Here is a 17,538-nt window from a genome sequence, read left to right as displayed (position 1 = left end):
ACTATTTCCATCTGCCTGCAGAATAAATGAACAAAACCTTTTAAAAGAGAAGAAATTTATTCATGTGTCAGATCATATCTGCAGTACAATCATTACTTTGTATTTCATAAATCAAAACTGTATGTACAAAGTGCAAAGGCCGATATGAAACTACCATATTTAAAAAGAGAGAACTCATACAGTATAAGGAAATTTCAGGAGAAGACAAAAGAACTCTGCAGGAAGTTTTAAAACATCCATCCTAAACACCAGAACAGCGAACAGCGTTGCATCCTCAGCAAGAATCAAGATTTGTTTTTGTTTGTTATTGTTGATGGTGATTTGTAGTCTGAAGCGGATCAGTCTGAACCGAGCCACTCAGCAGCACACGTCTCATTGTTTGTGGTTAGAGTGAGAAATGTGCATCACTCCAGCTACAACTAAGGGCCAGCTCCACGTGCTGCCTGTGGAACCGGTCCAGTGCAGCTGCTTTACTCGTTCTCAAACTTGCTGTACGGGTGGTCCGAGTCAGTCATCAGACCTGCACAGAGGAGAGGAGGAAGGCAGAGGAAGAGGAGACAGAAAGAAGACACAGGTTCATGGTGGGCATTTGTGTGAAATAGTCATAATTAGTAGGGATGCACCGATACCAGTATGGTGTACCGGGTCCGATACTGTGCTCATGTACTCATTCTCGTACTTGCAAAACGGCTCCAATACAACAGACATCTGCATTTCCATGAATCAATGTCCCTGTAACATCCCTCATCACAGCACTGCTTTGAGAGGGCACACACACTGAGATGGTGCATATAATATATATTCTTACAGCCCTAGTCTGTAGTGGGTACATGATGATTAAGGAGCTAACTGTAACCCATGCAGGCAGACCAGAAACACTGCTGACACAACAACAGCTGGGCTGAAGGACTACCAAAGGCAGCCGAGGGCATTCCAGGATTTCTAAACTACAACATTGATCACTGGATGCAAACCTTAAGACCATGTTGTTAGCATGGAAAGGTTAATTTAGACTTCCTGTTAATGTCAAACAGTGGTGGCTGGTATAGGAAGAATACTTCAACATTTTGGAGAAATACACACTTGCTTTCTTCCCAAGAGTGAGATGAGAGGAGTGATATTCCCTTGCAGGGATCATTCTGACTGATAGTGACATGAAACTATTTCTCATCTTGCTGAATAACCTCCTGGCCCTCCCTCGAGGAACGAGTCGGCCACCTTCAATGATCCTCAACCTCGACCGAGAGGCAGCGCTTAAAAGGAAATAAATAACACGATTTAGTGTTTTAGTCCCGCGGAGGATGTAATGCAGCTCCCTGGATTGTGTTTTACAGAAGAGACCACAACGTGTGTGAAGGGAGTGAAGCCTCGTCTGCAATCTCTGTGGAAGTAAACTAATGAGAGCAGGAGGCCAGAGGAGCACACCGCCATCCATCACTCTGTCACACTGTCCATACACCAACACCACATCAGCTGACATCTTACTGCACCAACACACGCACACACTGCAGAAGTCAATCAATGGGAAGTAGTTCCTCCTCACACACTGAAATTTCCCCCACATCAATAGCAGAAAAGGAATGATTCCCTCTTTATCTACCAGCCGTTGGTCATTCCCTCCAGTCTTTTGCCCTAAAGCTCTACAGCTTTACACCGAACAGGGCTACAGGCAACAACAAGAGGAATAGTAGAGCAGAGACAGAGTGGAAAAGTAGTTTAAAATAATAATAATAATATTTTTTAATAAAAAAAAAAAAAAAGAGCACAATATGTTCACTCTGACACTGTATGCACTTTGCACTGCAGCCTAAAGTCAAGGGGTGTTATGCCTGGATCAGACTACACGATATCAGCCCGATTACAGCCCGACACGGTCGTCGTAAGGGATCGGGAACGATAAATGAGCGTCGTGTGCGAAAATCGATCCTCTTATCTGGTGTAATGTGTCATAGTACACGACAACCGACGTCACGTCTGGGACGCCCCACGACATCCTGAGGAAAAGTCTAGCCTTTCAGAATGTTTCGTCTCGACACGTCTAGTGTGACGTCTCCAACGACATGTTCCTTTGCGTTGACCAATCAGGTGCTCTCTCCAGCGCGCAGTCGCAGTCAGGTCACTTGGTAATAAACAAACATGGAGGAAAGGAGGAGGGATGCCGAATTTGCTGCTGTCAGGTGGGACAACCAAACTGACGCACACGCCGCCGACCTTGCCCCCGCCGCGCGTTGTGTGTGTGTGTGTTTGAGACAGAGAGAGTGACAGAGGGAGTGACAGAGAGAGTGACAGAGAGAGAGAGGGGAAGAGAAGGTAGAAGGTGACGAAAATAAAGAGAGATTTTGGTAAAGTTTTTATGTTTTAAGTCTCGTCTCTCTTCGTCAACGATATTGCATGTTGGATATCGTCACCGTCGGTGTTTAATGACATCGGTGACGTCTCGTTATTGTCTCGTCTTAGTCATGGAAAAAGAGTTGCCACAGTTTTCGTAAAGGAAATGAACACTGCCAAGCGTTACGTGACTATTGATTCATCTGCTTTTGCTCTATTTGACCGTAGAAGCATGTTTGCTGCTGCTCCACACGGAGCCATGCAGTGTATGGTCCGGGCTATCAGGCTCCGATACCAAAGACAAGCTTTTGTCTGTTGCTTCAGTGACCTGTAACATCCTGCTCACAGTCATGAGGGGTCTTACACCGTATGATAAATTCTGCTTAGATTGATTTAAGCAGACAGGAGTTAGAGTAACCTATACGTGACCCGAATCGCCTTGCTTGACGACAGAAGGCATATACTGCTGAATAATGCATCGCTGGCACGGGGTATGGAAATGAAAGTCAATGACAATGTCCTGGAAAATCTGAAACCGATTCAACGTGCATCTGAGACAAAGCTGACATGAACATAACAGAGAGGCACTGTGTGAGGCTTACTGATCAACTCCAGTACAGCAGGTCCATACATCACAGAGTCCGTCACACTATCACTAAAGAGGCTAAATGGATTCATACATACCATACTTCTTGCGGATCTGATCGTGCCTTGCCTTTCTCTCCACGTTCCTGTAAAAAAAAAAAAAAGAAGAATCACAGTTAAATCATTTCACAGGTCAGAAAAATGTTTTCACACCAGTACGTTGCATCGGTTGCACTTAAATTAAGTGTAACAATGCCTATGTATTGTCCCTGTCAAATAAACTAATAAATAAAGAATGTAAACTGAGCTTTTTGTAGCACCCATAAGTGGTTTTAGTGTGTTTGCAATGCGTCGTAGAGATGGCTCTGAGATCAGTCATTCGTTCTCTCTGTGGCGTATATGGAAAATGCAGCGCTTTCAGTGGATTAATAATAACCGTCAAGTTGCTGCCACTGCTGTCTTCCAGTGTTTCTCCAAGAAGTCCGTTTAATGAAATATTTTCTCAGTATTGGTGGAGGACACGACTCCCCCCAAAGAATGCACGGTTACGCCCTAGGTGAAATTGTCATAATTAGTATATAAATTCTTGAGTTCAAAAACATGGGACACCCCGACACCCAAAATGTTCACTTGCTGTCTGATATATCAGACGGAGACAGCTTTCACTCCAACCTAAAGGAGCTGTACCAAACAGGCAAACACACCGATCTGTTTGAGTCAAAGATTTTCGATTTCAAACTCCCAGATGGGTCGGGAGCAAACCGTATTTGGTGTGAACACTGAGCTCTTTGGACCTCCCGACCAACCTCCACTCTACCATATCAACCCATTCTAAACCCATTCAAAGGAAGACATGAAGGAACACCTTTCACTCTCATGTCTCCAGATACATGCCAGAGAAAGCCCAGCTAACATGCAGCGCCACATTCACCATATCACAAGCCTGTGGTTTGGGTCTCTGTGAGAACTCAGACGCAGCTAACTGGAGATCAGATTCTAATGAAAGTTGGGGAAATGAAATGTTAAGATTACAGTGAGTGGCACAGGAAGGGGAGCTACGATTGCAGGTGGAAATGACGATTTTAATAACCTGTCACACACACTGCAGGCTGCAATAACAAGACATGTCATACATATCCAAAGCCGTGCTTGTACTGCAACTCTGATTCCAGAACCACCACATTGGACTTTGTGTCCATTTTAAGAGGCACGGTATTGAAGTGATGATAGTCAGGAAGTTAAGGGCTTTTGCTTTTTGAAAGATATACACAAGGACATGTAGAGAAATGATGACTAGAACTGAGCAAAAACAACCATCGGACCGTTCTCTCATGTACTGCAACAGTGACCAGGGACAGATGGATTTATTATATGATATATAGCATCATATTACACTATCATTATCATATTGATATACTATCAACCAGCTCTACACAGTCCATTTATTGACTGTATCATTTGTACAAAACATCAATATGAGGCACAACAATATGGAGGATGAAAGGATGTAAATAGTAAGTGAGGGAATACCTTCTTTTTTCAATATTTTTACGTCATAGTATGAAATGGCATGTCTGCATTCCTTATGGAGGACGGCATTTAAACACCGGCTTGTTTGTGGAGTGTTAAGTCGTATTTTCACTCCTCGCAGACTTCCGACTCTACATTTAGCTGGCAGCGAAACACAAACTGAGCAACAGGCATACCGTCAGCCCCGAACTCAGCCTTATCGAGGAGCAACAAAAGCCTGGGAGGAGGTTTGGTGCTCCGGAGCTCCAGGGGGCGTCACTCCACTTCATCTCTGCACAAAGAGCTGGTGTAAATCCGTCACTGTTTTATTGCCAGGTAGTGTGATCTGTTAGCAATCAGGGTGGCTGAGCTCTGCCGGCCATCTGCTCTGATTTGCTGATTACAAAATATTATAAACTTGGGTCCGGTGCTCCACCCTCTTTACACTCTTCTTTGGCCTCTTGACTTAATTCTCCCTTTTCAATCCCTGTGTATACCTGCTAATTAGGATCAACTGGGATTCATCATTATAAGAACACAGAATTCTGCGGTTTAAGAACTACTAATAAGATGAGGCTCATTCTTTTCTCGCTCTTTCTCTGTGGCTATATAATCAGTCATCTGTGTCCATGTGGCCAAGTTGGCTGCTATTGTCGAAGCGCTATTGCCATTAAACATGTATCCCACTTGTTGCTTGAGGCGTTGCAGGGGGTCGTACAAATGAACTGGGTGACAAAAGTGGGATGGAAGTAAATTGAAATGAATAGTTCTATAAATAAACTAAGAGCTCTGATGCTGAAGCTGTTATTCAGACAGCAAACTGACAGGTAGAAGATGGATGGATTTTTTTTCTCAGCGAGGAACAGAAAGACAGGTAGAACAAATCAGTCAAACACATCAGTCAAGAGAATGTGGAAGCCTGACTTTCTAAATTTAGCATGCAATTTTCATTTGCACAATTCAAGCTAAAAAATATGCTTGAAAAGAAACATACAGCAAGCAGCTTTCTCTTTAAAGTAGGCCCAAACTAAAAGGTAAAGTCAAATCAGGATGGATTTAGATCTCACATTTAGCAGTATGAAAAAAAAAAGATGTTTCATGCAGACCTCTAAAGCTAGAACAGACATTTTTCACGACAGACATTTTGACATGTCATAAGCCGTGTTTCCATTAACGTGTTTTTGATGTGTATTCTGAAATAGCCTATTGTAGAAAAGCTGTATGGAAATGGCAAAATTCTATAAAACTACCTCAATTGCGCGAAAAAGTTTTTACGCTCGCTTCAGGTGGTTTTCGACAAATAGTCTATGCTCTTAACAGGATATGGAAACGCCCTTACTCTTCTGTTTGTTGCAGGGAGAGTGTGTATATTCAGACTCTGATTAGTCAGCTGGCCCACTCTGTTGTGTGATTGGTCAACTGAACCAAACCCTTCGGACTCCACTCCAGCTCCGCTCTACCTGGCTACTGTATATTTGAGGGCGTGCCAAACTAGTCGCTAGGCATATATTATGCAAACGTGTTACTTGGTGAAATCACCACGTTACGGAAGATAAGCCGGGACTTCAATCAAAGTGTTTCAGGCGGTTCAGGAGCAGTGTTTCTGTGGGGGAGAGGAACTCTTTTTGGCATGGACCTTCTACGTATATGTGCACAAACTATAGAACACACTAAAGGAAAGGGAAAAAGCACAATGGCATAATCCTCTTTAACAAAAACACCAAATAAAAATATATACGTCTGTGTTTTTTTTATAGCAATGCCATCTTAAAGAGCAGTAATATCACTTAGCATTCAAAAAGCTGAATGGGGCAATCTCCCGTAGGAGCTGTTAATGATTCCAGTCCAGGCTCAGATGACGATGGCGGTTCAGTGCTGTGAGCTGGCTCTCTGGAGGCCGGGCAGCAGAGTCTAGAAGCACTCGTCTTTCCCATGATGGGTCCGATATATTCTGAATGTCCTGTTCACAACATGAACTGAATCTATGTAGGTCACTGCACTAACTGTGACTTCGGAGATTTGATCGTACTCACTGCAGGAGACCCTGACTAGATTCTGTGGCACATGAGAGAAAAGCTCATAGGAGGTTGGATAATTCAACTCACAGGCTCTTTCTCAAACACACACACAACCAGGGCTCTGATGTTCCCACAACTGCAAGTGAGGATGAAGTTACTGACTCTCTTTCTGCACGACTAACCAACACGTCACCCGGCCATCCTCGGAGGATGAATGCACCGGGAGCACAGGCGCTAAATAGAAAGATGAGGCTGAAACATTTATGGGGTGCAGGAAGAGGAAGGCTTCCAGGTCTACTGACTGCTGTATTCAGCGACTAACACACTGTTTCTTTGACAGTGGATGGCACTCCACAGGATGTAGCCCACTCTATTTATGACCACATTACCAAAGAGCAGCTGCTCAGCCTTGACAATCCAATTGGTGTTTTGGGATGCGAGCGGAGGAACGCTGAGCTCCTCCTCTGGGACATGGACTTGTCGGGGCTACACACACACACACACACACACACACACACCAGTTGCTTGAATCCCAAACATACAACGGGCCCTTTTGTTGGGGACTATGAACTATTCCGTTGAGGGAAATCCCATGTAGGTCCCGCTGGGATATCGAGAGGCAAACCCCCCCCCCCAACGAGTTGAAAGAACAGGATTAGATCTTTAGGTCATTTTCTTAGTCGGATCTGTTTTTAAGTCTGTAGCATTCAACCTGATATGATGATACAGCTAGTTTGATTGCATTTATATTATACTTGTGTTATATGAACAAATGTGTATTAGCATGATTTGCTTGCGACACAGTGCTAAGTTTAAAAGTCAGAATTTATTGAAAAAAGATAATTCGTTCAATGCATATTTGTTGGCATTTAGCCTTTCAAAAACAACAGTAGCCCAGAACGGACGAACCAAACTCTCAACTTTTCCTGCTTGGGCGGGAGTCGATAACGTTACTCGCTGCCGTTGCCGCCAGATGGCTCTAGAGAGAGGCCATTCGCGTTTTCACGTCGGCCACTGTAGCTCTCCAACACGCTTGGCACACGGGAGAGGCTTCAGTTGGTTGTAATCTCCTCACCTCACCGCTAGATACCGCCAGATCCTACACATTGGACCTTTAAGGACATGGGAATCCGAGGCCACGCCCAACGTCAAGTTCAGTTCTTCAGTGCTGCTAAAAGGGCAAGCCTGTGGCTTTGGATTAAGAGGAGAGACAACATATGGGCTCCGAAATAACATCAAGAATGTCATCAGTGAAACGCTGAGGAAGGAGGGCGCCCACTTGAAAACCCACAGATGTCATCAACAGCAAGGTCTCAAGATATTTGCGACAATCAAGGGATTGTAACACCTAGTCCTTCATAGAACCGTCCACAAGGAAGAAGCTGAAAGTACTGTGCAAAGGGTGGGAGTCATCATTTGGAGCCGGTTATCCGCTGTAACTGATATTTTTCAGACTTTTTTTTTCAGACATTGTTTGGAATATTTTTTCAAACTTTTTTTCTACGGAAATTTTTTCAGACTTTTTTTTTTTTTTTTTTACCTTTTTCAGACATTACCTAGACTTTTGTTTTCCCACATTTTTCAAACTTTTTTTCAAACTTTTTTTTCAGATATTTTTCGGAATTTTTTTTCAAACTTTTTTTTCAGATATTTTCTACGGACATTTTTCAGACTTTTTTTTTTTTTTTTTTTTACCTTTTTCAGATATTGTTTAGACTTTTGTTTTCCAACATTTTTCAAACTTTTTTTCAAACTTTTTTCAGACTTTTTTTTTTACCTTTTTTCAGATATTGTTTAGACTTTTGTTTTCCAACATTTTTCAAACTTTTTTTTCAGATATTTTTCAGACTTTTTTCAGACTTTTTTTTTTACCTTTTTTCAGATATTGTTTAGACTTTTGTTTTCCAACATTTTTCAAACTTTTTTTTCAGACATTTTTCAGACTTTTTTTTTATTTTATTTTTTTTACCTTTTTCGGAATTTTTTTTCAGATATTTTTCAGTTTTTTTAATGGACATTTTTTCGGACTTTTTTTTTTTTTCTTACCTTTTTTAGACATTGATAAGACTTTTGTTTTCCAACATTTTTCAAAACATTTTTCGGAATTTTTTTTAAAACTTTTTTTTCAGATATTTTTTACGGACATTTTTTTTAAAAAATTTTCAGACATTTTTCAGACTTTTTTTTCAAACTTTTTTTCAGATATTTTCATTCTTTTTTTTTTTTACCTTTTTTACCTTTTTCCAGACATTGTTTAGACTTTTGTTTTCCAACATTTTTTTAATTTTTTTTTAATTTTACCTTTTTCAGACTTTTTTCAAACTTTTTTTCAGATATTTTTCATTCTTTTTTTTTAACGGACATTTTTCAGACTTTTTTTTCAGATATTTTTTTCAGATATTTTTTACGGACTTTTTTTTTACCTTTTTTCAGACATTGTTTAGACTTTTGTTTTCCAACATTTTTCAAACTTTTTTTCAGACATTTTTCAGACTTTTTTTTTTTACCTTTTTCAGACTTTTTCAAACTTTTTTTTCCCAACATTTTTCAAACTTTTTTTTTTTTTTTTTTACCTTTTTCAGACTTTTTTTCAAACTTTTTTTTCAGATATTTTTCAGACTTTTTTTTCAGATATTTTTCAGACTTTTTTTTTTTTTTTTTTTACCCTTTTCAGATATTGTTCAGACTTTTTTTTAAAAAAAAATGTTCAGACATTTTTCAGATTTTTTTTTCAAACTTTTTTTCAGATATTTTTCAGACTTTTTTTTTACGGACATTTTTCAGACTTTTTTTTCAAACTTTTTTTTCAGACATTGTTTAGACTTTTGTTTTCCAACATTTTTCAAACTTTTTTTCAGACATTTTTCAGACTTTTTTTTTACGGACATTTTTCAGACTTTTTTTTCAAACTTTTTTTTCAGACTTTTTTTTTACCTTTTTTCAGACATTGTTTAGACTTTTGTTTTCCAACATTTTTCAAACTTTTTTTTTCAAACTTTTTTTTCAGACATTTTTCAGACTTTTTTTTTAAGGACATTTGTTGTTTCCTGTTGGGCTGCAGTTTGCCATGTTATGATTGGAGCATATTGTTTTATGCTAAATGCAGTACCTGTGAGGGTTTCTGGTTAATATCTGTCATTGTTTTGTGTTGTTCATTGATTTCAAATAATAAATATATACATACACATGCATAAAGCAGCATATTTGTCCACTCCCATGTTGATAAGAGTATTAAATACTTCACAAATTCGCCTTTAAGGTACATTTTGAACAGATAAAAAAAAACGTGTAATTAATTTGCAATTAATCACGATTAAATATTTTAAACGATTGACAGCCTTAATAATTACTTTATATGTGATTTTGCTAGCATTTACTATATTGTAATGTATGAAGATAGCGGAAAAATATCCTCCCAATATTGTGAAGATAATCATAGTCATATCTACAACTTTTACATCTTGTAGTTTTCACTTGAACCAGAGGGGAGCGACAATCAAACATAAACCCAAAGACCTCTCCTTCGACCAATATTGGTTTTACTTGAAGAACTATTAAATGCAGAGAAACATACTGCCATGTGAAGCTGTCATTTAAATAAAAACACTTCTAATTTGATACAGACAGCTTCAACCGGTTTTTCACATTAACCCTGGAGTGAAGTTCTTACCGTTCGTCAGCGCGCTGTTTGATCTCCTCTCTCCTCCTCACAAATCTCTCATCATCTCTGTCAGGCCTTAAGACATAAGGAGGCATGAACAGAGGTTCAGAATTACAGAACCAGAGAACAACAAAACACACATTGCATACATCTACAAACTGACACATTTGCTTGAGGGATATTCTTTTTCAACAAAGCTCAACAACTTCGAAGTTACGCTGATTCAATTTCTCCGGAACATGATTTATGTTTGATTCATAACTCGTCTCTGCAGCTTGAGAAACAAAAAGGAAATTGATGTTCTAAAGTAAAGTGAGAGGGTTTTTTTTGCTACAGAAACACGTGTGTCGCCTTTCCTAATGGAATTACATAGTTTAATGGAAGCTGAGCAATCAGGAGGTGAGAAAATAAAATTGCCTCTCGGAAATGTGTAACTACAGGGTCGATTTAAATAGGCCCTTGATGTGTGTGTGTGTGTGTGTGTGTGTGTGTGTGTGTGTGTGTGTGTGTGTGTGTGTGTGTGTGTGTGTGTGTGTGTGTGTGTTCGTGTGTGTGTGTGTGTTTCAGGCATGCTCTCCGTCCCATTTTCCTCTGTCAGATGATAGACGTGAACGAGACTCGTACACCCACAGGACTGTCAGTGTGTGACGGGCCACCAGCCTGCAGTTTGATTGACTGACATGACATTTTCATTTCACTCCAGCACAATGACAGCAACACACACACACCCGCACATGCACACACACACAGTTGTCTTGTAAAGGAAGCTAAAATGATGAAGCTTCAAGAGCAACAGTGGAGAGTGAATGTAAGCCCATATCAACTCAGGAGGTTCACCACAGAGCCATGAAGAACTCCTTTTATTAGCTCACAGAAGGGACAGAACTTTGATCCACAGACATGGCTGACACCTTTATTAACATTTTATTCTAACGCTCTGTTTAGGGTCGCCTTTACTCCAAGTTATTGAGTACTAATGAAATCCATTACAATTAGGACTGGGACGATACACCTACCTATCTCCCGATTCGATACTAAGGTGCTGATTTGATATGTATTGCAATTCTATATTACGATTTCTTGCACTTCTAGGGACTAAATTTACAGAGTAAACATATTTGATTTTCAGCATGGATGTTTGAATGCAGAGAACACAAATGTCAGTATCTGGATGCTCTACAGTTGTAGCGTCGGCCCATTTGACCATGGAGATGAGAGAGACGGACGGCTCGACCACACGTTACCGCGATACCATAATGTTTCCTGTTCATGACAGAGTTAGCGTGCAGCTTTAGCCGTGATGCCTAGCTCTGCTTTTCCTGTCAATGTGTGAAACCCAAAGTGTTTCCATCCTTTACTGGATGTGTAGTGTTTACCACGCTGGATTTAACATGTGAGGGTGCAGGTCGTATCCACGACGATCCTCGTTGAAGGTTGAAGGATACGGAACGGATGTGACGTCACGTTATTCAGGCTACAACAATAAAAGCGTTAACTTCCTTCTACCTCCACATAGACTCAAATGAAGCAACTATATCGATTCTGGCTTTAAAAAAAAATCTATTTAAAAATCTTAAAAATAAAAATAGATTTTTTTCCCACCCCTGATTACATTAGCACTACAATTAATCCTATCTTTATAAGGCTTATCATGTTCAGTGTACTAGTGATGAGGTTGTAGGCAGAGTTGGTGTTACATTGGACTGCATTATTCCCTCTGAACCTCCTGAAGAGGTCATTATTTCTAGTCTCAGTCCAGCTAACATACCCTGCAGGTATGCACACTCTTAAGTGCTTTCTAATACTTCATCCACTCAAAAAATATACATTACACTTGCATCAAAATGCCAATGACTTTATCGTTTAACTTTACCTTGATCGACGCTTCTTGCAGCAACAGCAGCAGCAGCAGCATACGATAAAGCTGATGAGGACGGTTCCACCCAGGACACCCAGGACGATGATCAGGGCTTCAAAGTTCACTGAATCACACCAAAAGACAAATCATTAATGTTCTTGTAAAGAATTATTCATTCTGAGGTCATATCATAAATGAAAACCTGAAAACCCTCCTTTGAATGACAACATAAACTCAATGGTTTGGCAATGGTGCCACCTGCTGACTTCTGGGCAACACTACAAGTCACTACTTTATTATGATGAAACTCTACACCTCCATTTCCTGTGAAAACAGAACCAAGACATCACACAAGACTTAATCAGATGAGACTTTGTGTCAAGGCCAGAAATCTCTCCAGCAGCAGTACAGCTGTTAATCAGTTGGTTGGTACATAATAAAAGTAATAACATCACTTCACAGTCAAGAGACCAAACAGCTGAACGAGCAGCAGATATTCGGTTCCTGCCACAGTGAGACGGTTCCCTGAGTCTTTAAGCTTTTCTCCCAAAACAAACTAATCCAAACGTGTATGAGCAGAATTCTTTTAAGTTGAAGACGGCTACTTTGTTGACTTTGTTACAGAAAACAGGTTTCAGAAAAATGAAAGGTTGTAACTGGGCTCATTCTAACATGTACATTTCATTTTCTTCTGTATAGTGTTGTGATTGGAGAGCTAGTGGGCCTTAAAGGGACTGGATGTGAGCTTTTACACATATAAAATCATTTTTTATTGACAATGTGTGAACAGGTTGTAACCTAACCTAAAAAACAAAACCTTCTGTGACTTTCTGGGTTTCCTCTATCAGCCTGTTAGACAGCTTTTAATGTGAAGAATGCATTTTTGTTTTCTTTTTCAGGAAAATCCAACGACTGTGTCGTTATGCACTCACGAGTGCCTTTACTCTCTTTATTATTTTATGTTGTTTTTAAATTAATATTACTGTTGAATTCATGTATATTAGATGCTAGAAGTTTACCAGCTGTTGTGGTAAAAAATAAAAATAAATAAGACATTAGAATTGCATTATCTGTCATAAAAACAACATATTTTATATTCTTTGTGTGTGAAGACTGACATCTATGATTACTGTCTATATTTTTCATAGTATTGAGAAAATCATGAAATCCCTTATTTAAAAAAAATAATAATTATATAAATATTTACAATGATACACAAAGCATGATGAAAATGAATTTAAATGTCTTACAATTATTATATAATTTAAAAAAAAGAAAATGTTACAAACTATGTTACAGATTAAAATCTAAACGACTATATGTAATGTTGTGTAACGTTTTATATGTATGACATACTCTGGTGGTTGAAATTAACTGAAATAAACTAACTACATTTTCATAAGTTTTAATTTGGGAGAGTTGAAAGTGTCCGTATAGCTGTAGAAACACCATCTACACTGTATTTATCTATGTGAAGTAACTGAACTTAACACACGTTTGAGCTTTGTTTAATAATCTGGTTAAAAGAATTTGCAACAACAAAAATCCCCGAGCTGGATCCTTCCCCCATCCAGCTGACTACTCTGAAAGCAGGGGAAGTCCCTGCACAACCACTGGTTTGTTTTATTTCTGTCCCTACTAAGCATGTTTTGGTGTGCGCAGAGGGGCGGTGGTTCACTTCTATAAAAGCTGTATACAGCAAATGAACCACAGAAGAGAGGAAGCAGGTAGAGTGCTGCAGGAGTGAGATGTAAGGTCAGAAGTGTCATCCTCCCCTCTGTGACACTGACGCAACATGAAGTGAGAGGAACAGAGAGTTCTGGCTGCCTCCTCTCACACACACCAGGTATCTTTGCAAATTGTTCCCCTCGGTCGAGGAGAACCATCCTGCAGCTATTTGCCTCCTAAACTCTAAAGAAATAGTATTTCACAGAGCTACTGTAGATCATTCTAAGACTTCCACCTGTGCACGGAGATGTGCACAACACAGTTACTGTTCTCTTTGTTACACAGCTTTCATTTTTATGGATCTTTCTTATTGTTGTATGTATTCCACACAGGTTCTGTGTTATTCGTGTATGGTCTCTGTTTTGCATGTTACGATGGCAATTAAGTATGAGCAAAAAAAACAAACTCCAGTGCTATTTTGACAATGCCGCCCTGCACGCTCATGTGACATATCAGGTTCTACCAGCTTCCTGCTAGCTGTATGCGGCTTTAATTCATCACTTTTATTATCTTCTAATACACCCATGGGCTGTATGCTGTCAGCCTGTACCGCGGTGGATGTATTAACGTCCACCACGGTAGATTTTGAGAGCAATCTCAAAAGTAAGTTTGAGATTGCTCTCAAAATCTGTGTGCTGGATTCTTCTAACTTCCATTCTTGTCCATCATTCACTTTCTGCTCCTCTGGGAAGCAGCCGGGCAAAAAGGTTTAATAAATAAATAAGTAAGTAAATAGTTATAATAGTATGCATATTTATAATATTTGTATTGTTCAACACAGGATATTTAGGAGGAGACCTTAAAATGATGACAATAGAATAGAAATAATTTAGTTTTACTTTTGTACGGGACTTTGTAGGCGGACGTTTTACTGGCATCCGGTAGTCACTTTCAGTCCAAAATGGCGGAGGCGTAGCTCTGCTGCTGGACGCTGACGTCGCAATGGAACAAACAATTGACTTTCACTTCTTATCAATATACGTTCTTTGGTATTAGTTACCTTCAGAGTACTGAGACATCAACTTCCTCAAATCAGTCCCCTGACATGCACCGTCTACATTTCACTGGAAATCAAAACCATGAGAACTGGAACAAGTTACCACTTGACTATTTTGTCCAACAGTTTCCTTCTCCAATGTAATCCAATAAAGTCTTTTTACTGCTTAATTTTCAGCGACAAACACCCCTTTACAACACCGGTGGGATAGCTGATAGCAGTCTTGTAAAGTGGCAAATGAAAGAGAGAGTGAGACATACTCGTCACCCTCTTTCACATCGTAATAAGACTGATCAACTCACACCAACACACTCCCCAACGGGCCTTGGACAGCTGGCACACTGATGCTGGAGGCAGCAACCAGCTCACTGGGTAGTCTGTGCAGTTGTTGTTGGAGAAGCACCACAGACACTGTGAAGACAAAACACAAACATCAACCCTTTGCATATGCTTCTATTAACATCTAATACAAATCTAGACTACAATCTAGAGCTGCAATGAATTGGTCTATTTAATTAATCAACAGTAAATTAAAATGCAACTACTTGATAATTGATTGAACTCATTTATTAAACTAAAATGCCAAACATGCTCTGCTTCCAGCTTCTCATTTATAAGAATTTGTTTCGTTGTTCCTTTGTGATAGTAAACTCAACAAATTTGGATTTTGGACTGTTGGTCGGACAAAACAAGAAATCTGAAGATGGAAACTTGGTCTTCAGGAAATTCTGACGGGCATTTTCACCAAACTATGAATTGAGAAAATTATCAGAAGATTAATTCATAATAGAAATAAGGTTAAGTCGAAACCCTATTCAAATCAAAACCTTATCTTCAAGGAACAGTGTGTAACATTTCGGGAGATCTATTAGCAGAAATGTAATATAATGTGAGGCAAAAATCGGTTAACGGTTAATAATCGGTTAATAAACGGTTAACGAGGGTCAGTTATCTGTTGAGAAAATTTTTCAAAATTAGCATCCCTAATTAGATGTATAAAATACAATAAAATAAGCAGTACTTCCATTAAAGGTCCCATATCGTGCTCATTTTCAGGTTCATACTTGTATTTTGTGTTTCTACTAGAACATGTTTACATGCTGTAATGTTAAAAAAAAACTTTATTTTCCTCATCCTGTCTGTCTGTCTGAATATACCTGTATGTACCCTCTGTCTGAAACGCTCCGTTTTAGCACATTTCAACAGAATTGCAATGGAATTGCGTTGCTAGGCAACAGCTTGGGTCCATGTTTACTTCCTGTCAGCTGATGTTATTTACATCCACTGCAACAGGAAATAAACTGGGACACATTTAGAATGTTTACATTTAAAACTGTGTAATGGTCTAAATATTGTATATTTGTGACATCACAAATGGACAGAAAATTCTAACGGCTTGTTTCAAACGCACAATTTCTGAAAACGAGTTGTGTGTATTTCTCCGTATATTGAGCGTTTTGATACTTATTATTATTATTTATACAGCACTAAAACCTGCTTTATAATATAAAAGATATGAAATCTTACTTTTTACAATATGGGACCTTTAAATAAAAATAAAATTTTCCAAAGTCACACAGATTGGAGAAGAAGCCCACCTCGGTGCATTTTCATGGAGGACTCGGTGGCAGCACTTAGTACTAAAAGTTGACATTTGGTTCAGGTAGTTAATTAGCCTTTGGGTCACTGCTTCACTGAATGATTCTAGTGGCTGGAGTGATCTTTAGTCGCGTCGTGGAGGTTAAATAGGCCGCTTAATGTGCAGACAAACAACAAGGGACCATAAAGATGATGATTTATGACAGCAGGTTGAAATGATGGGGGCAAAGGTCTCTGGTCTTATCTTTCTCACCTGGGCGTGTGGAACACAGGTGTCACAGTTCCTGTAGGCAGAGCAGGCTGAAGAGAGAGAGAGAGAGAGAGAGAGAGAGAGAGAGAGAGAGAGAGAGAGTGTTAGCAGGTCAAGATGAGGACACATTCAACAGTAAACAACACTAGTTCACTAGTTCACTAGTTCACTGTAACCTAATGAACCGACTCACTAACTAGCATTAGCGTCTCTTATTACCGGGCATAATGTAAACTAACGGTGTAACGTACGTGTTGGAGGTGGAGGAGTAGTCTGACATTCAGCCTGGTTCACACAGCTCACCAGCAGAACCACGACACCAAACAACACCTGGCAGCTCCATGGTGTCCTCTCGGTGGTAGAAGAAGACATCGTTAGAACAATAAGAGACCGGCTGGGAAGCTTAAACACAGAGAGTTAGAGCTCGATGCTCGGTAAACACGGAGGATCTGGAGTTTCTCTAGTTTCTGTTTTGTTGTTCTGCTGCTGTCACTTCCTGGTAGTCTGGGGGTGAGCTCGGTTTGTTGGTCTTGGCAGCCCGGGCGGGCGGGAGGAGTTTATGCGTTTAACTAAAGATAAAAAGGACCGCCCGCTCTGTTCTGTTTAACAGGTTATTGAAACAGTTTATTTAACTTTGTAGTTTACTCAACATTGGCGTCTTCCACACTTTCTTTATTAGTTTTCACAATTGTGATCACAAAAGTACAGGAAAACATTCTTCATCTTTTTCTTTTGTTAAAGGTCCCTTTATATTTATAGATTTTTTTTTTTATATATACACTACATTGATTGCTTTATGAGAATAAAAACAATCTCACCATTGCAACTGTCAAGCCGATATAAAATGTCCCCCCCCCCCCCCCCCCTTAAATTGGTATAGGAACGGGAACCTGCTGGTTCAGACTTCTTCTTAAAGGTCCCATATTGTGCTCATTTTCAGGTTCTTACTTGTATTTTGTGTTTCTACTAGAACATGTTTACATGCTGTAATGTTAAAAAAAAACT

The 17,538-nt window shown here is 39.5% G+C and overlaps 1 protein-coding gene and 1 long non-coding RNA gene across 2 annotated transcripts; both read right to left on the bottom strand.

Moving 5' to 3' along the window:
* Positions 1–38: 38 nt before the first annotated feature.
* Positions 39–17,057, bottom strand: LOC141778379 (pituitary tumor-transforming gene 1 protein-interacting protein). The gene is made up of 7 exons (XM_074652610.1): positions 16,785–17,057; positions 16,537–16,583; positions 14,987–15,095; positions 11,975–12,083; positions 10,111–10,176; positions 3,013–3,059; positions 39–520 (listed from the first exon to the last, which is right to left on the bottom strand). The coding sequence occupies exons 1-7, from the start codon at positions 16,903–16,905 to the stop codon at positions 471–473; spliced, it is 549 nt and encodes a 182-aa protein (XP_074508711.1). The 5' UTR covers positions 16,906–17,057; the 3' UTR covers positions 39–470.
* LOC141778383 (uncharacterized) lies at positions 3,314–10,104 on the bottom strand. The gene is made up of 2 exons (XR_012596057.1): positions 3,767–10,104; positions 3,314–3,724 (listed from the first exon to the last, which is right to left on the bottom strand). It is a non-coding gene; the product is annotated as an uncharacterized LOC141778383 (long non-coding RNA).
* Positions 17,058–17,538: the final 481 nt, after the last annotated feature.

This window comes from Sebastes fasciatus, chromosome 12, assembly GCF_043250625.1.
Source record: "Sebastes fasciatus isolate fSebFas1 chromosome 12, fSebFas1.pri, whole genome shotgun sequence".
NCBI classification, from domain to species: domain Eukaryota; kingdom Metazoa; phylum Chordata; class Actinopteri; order Perciformes; family Sebastidae; genus Sebastes; species Sebastes fasciatus.
The sequence above is the reverse complement of the archived record's forward strand: the minus strand, read 5'-3'. Positions and strand labels throughout refer to the sequence as shown.

Bases quoted from the DNA above. Each gene is read 5' to 3' on its own strand.
- LOC141778379 (XM_074652610.1), bottom strand. From the start codon at position 16,905: ATGTCTTCTTCTACCACCGAGAGGACACCATGGAGCTGCCAGGTGTTG. The intron at 15,096-16,536 runs GTGAGAAAGATA...TTGTCTTCACAG, and splicing joins CCTGTGTTCCACACGCCCAG to TGTCTGTGGTGCTTCTCCAA. The intron at 12,084-14,986 runs GTGAGTTGATCA...GGTGTGATTCAG, and splicing joins CCGTTGGGGAGTGTGTTGGT to TGAACTTTGAAGCCCTGATC.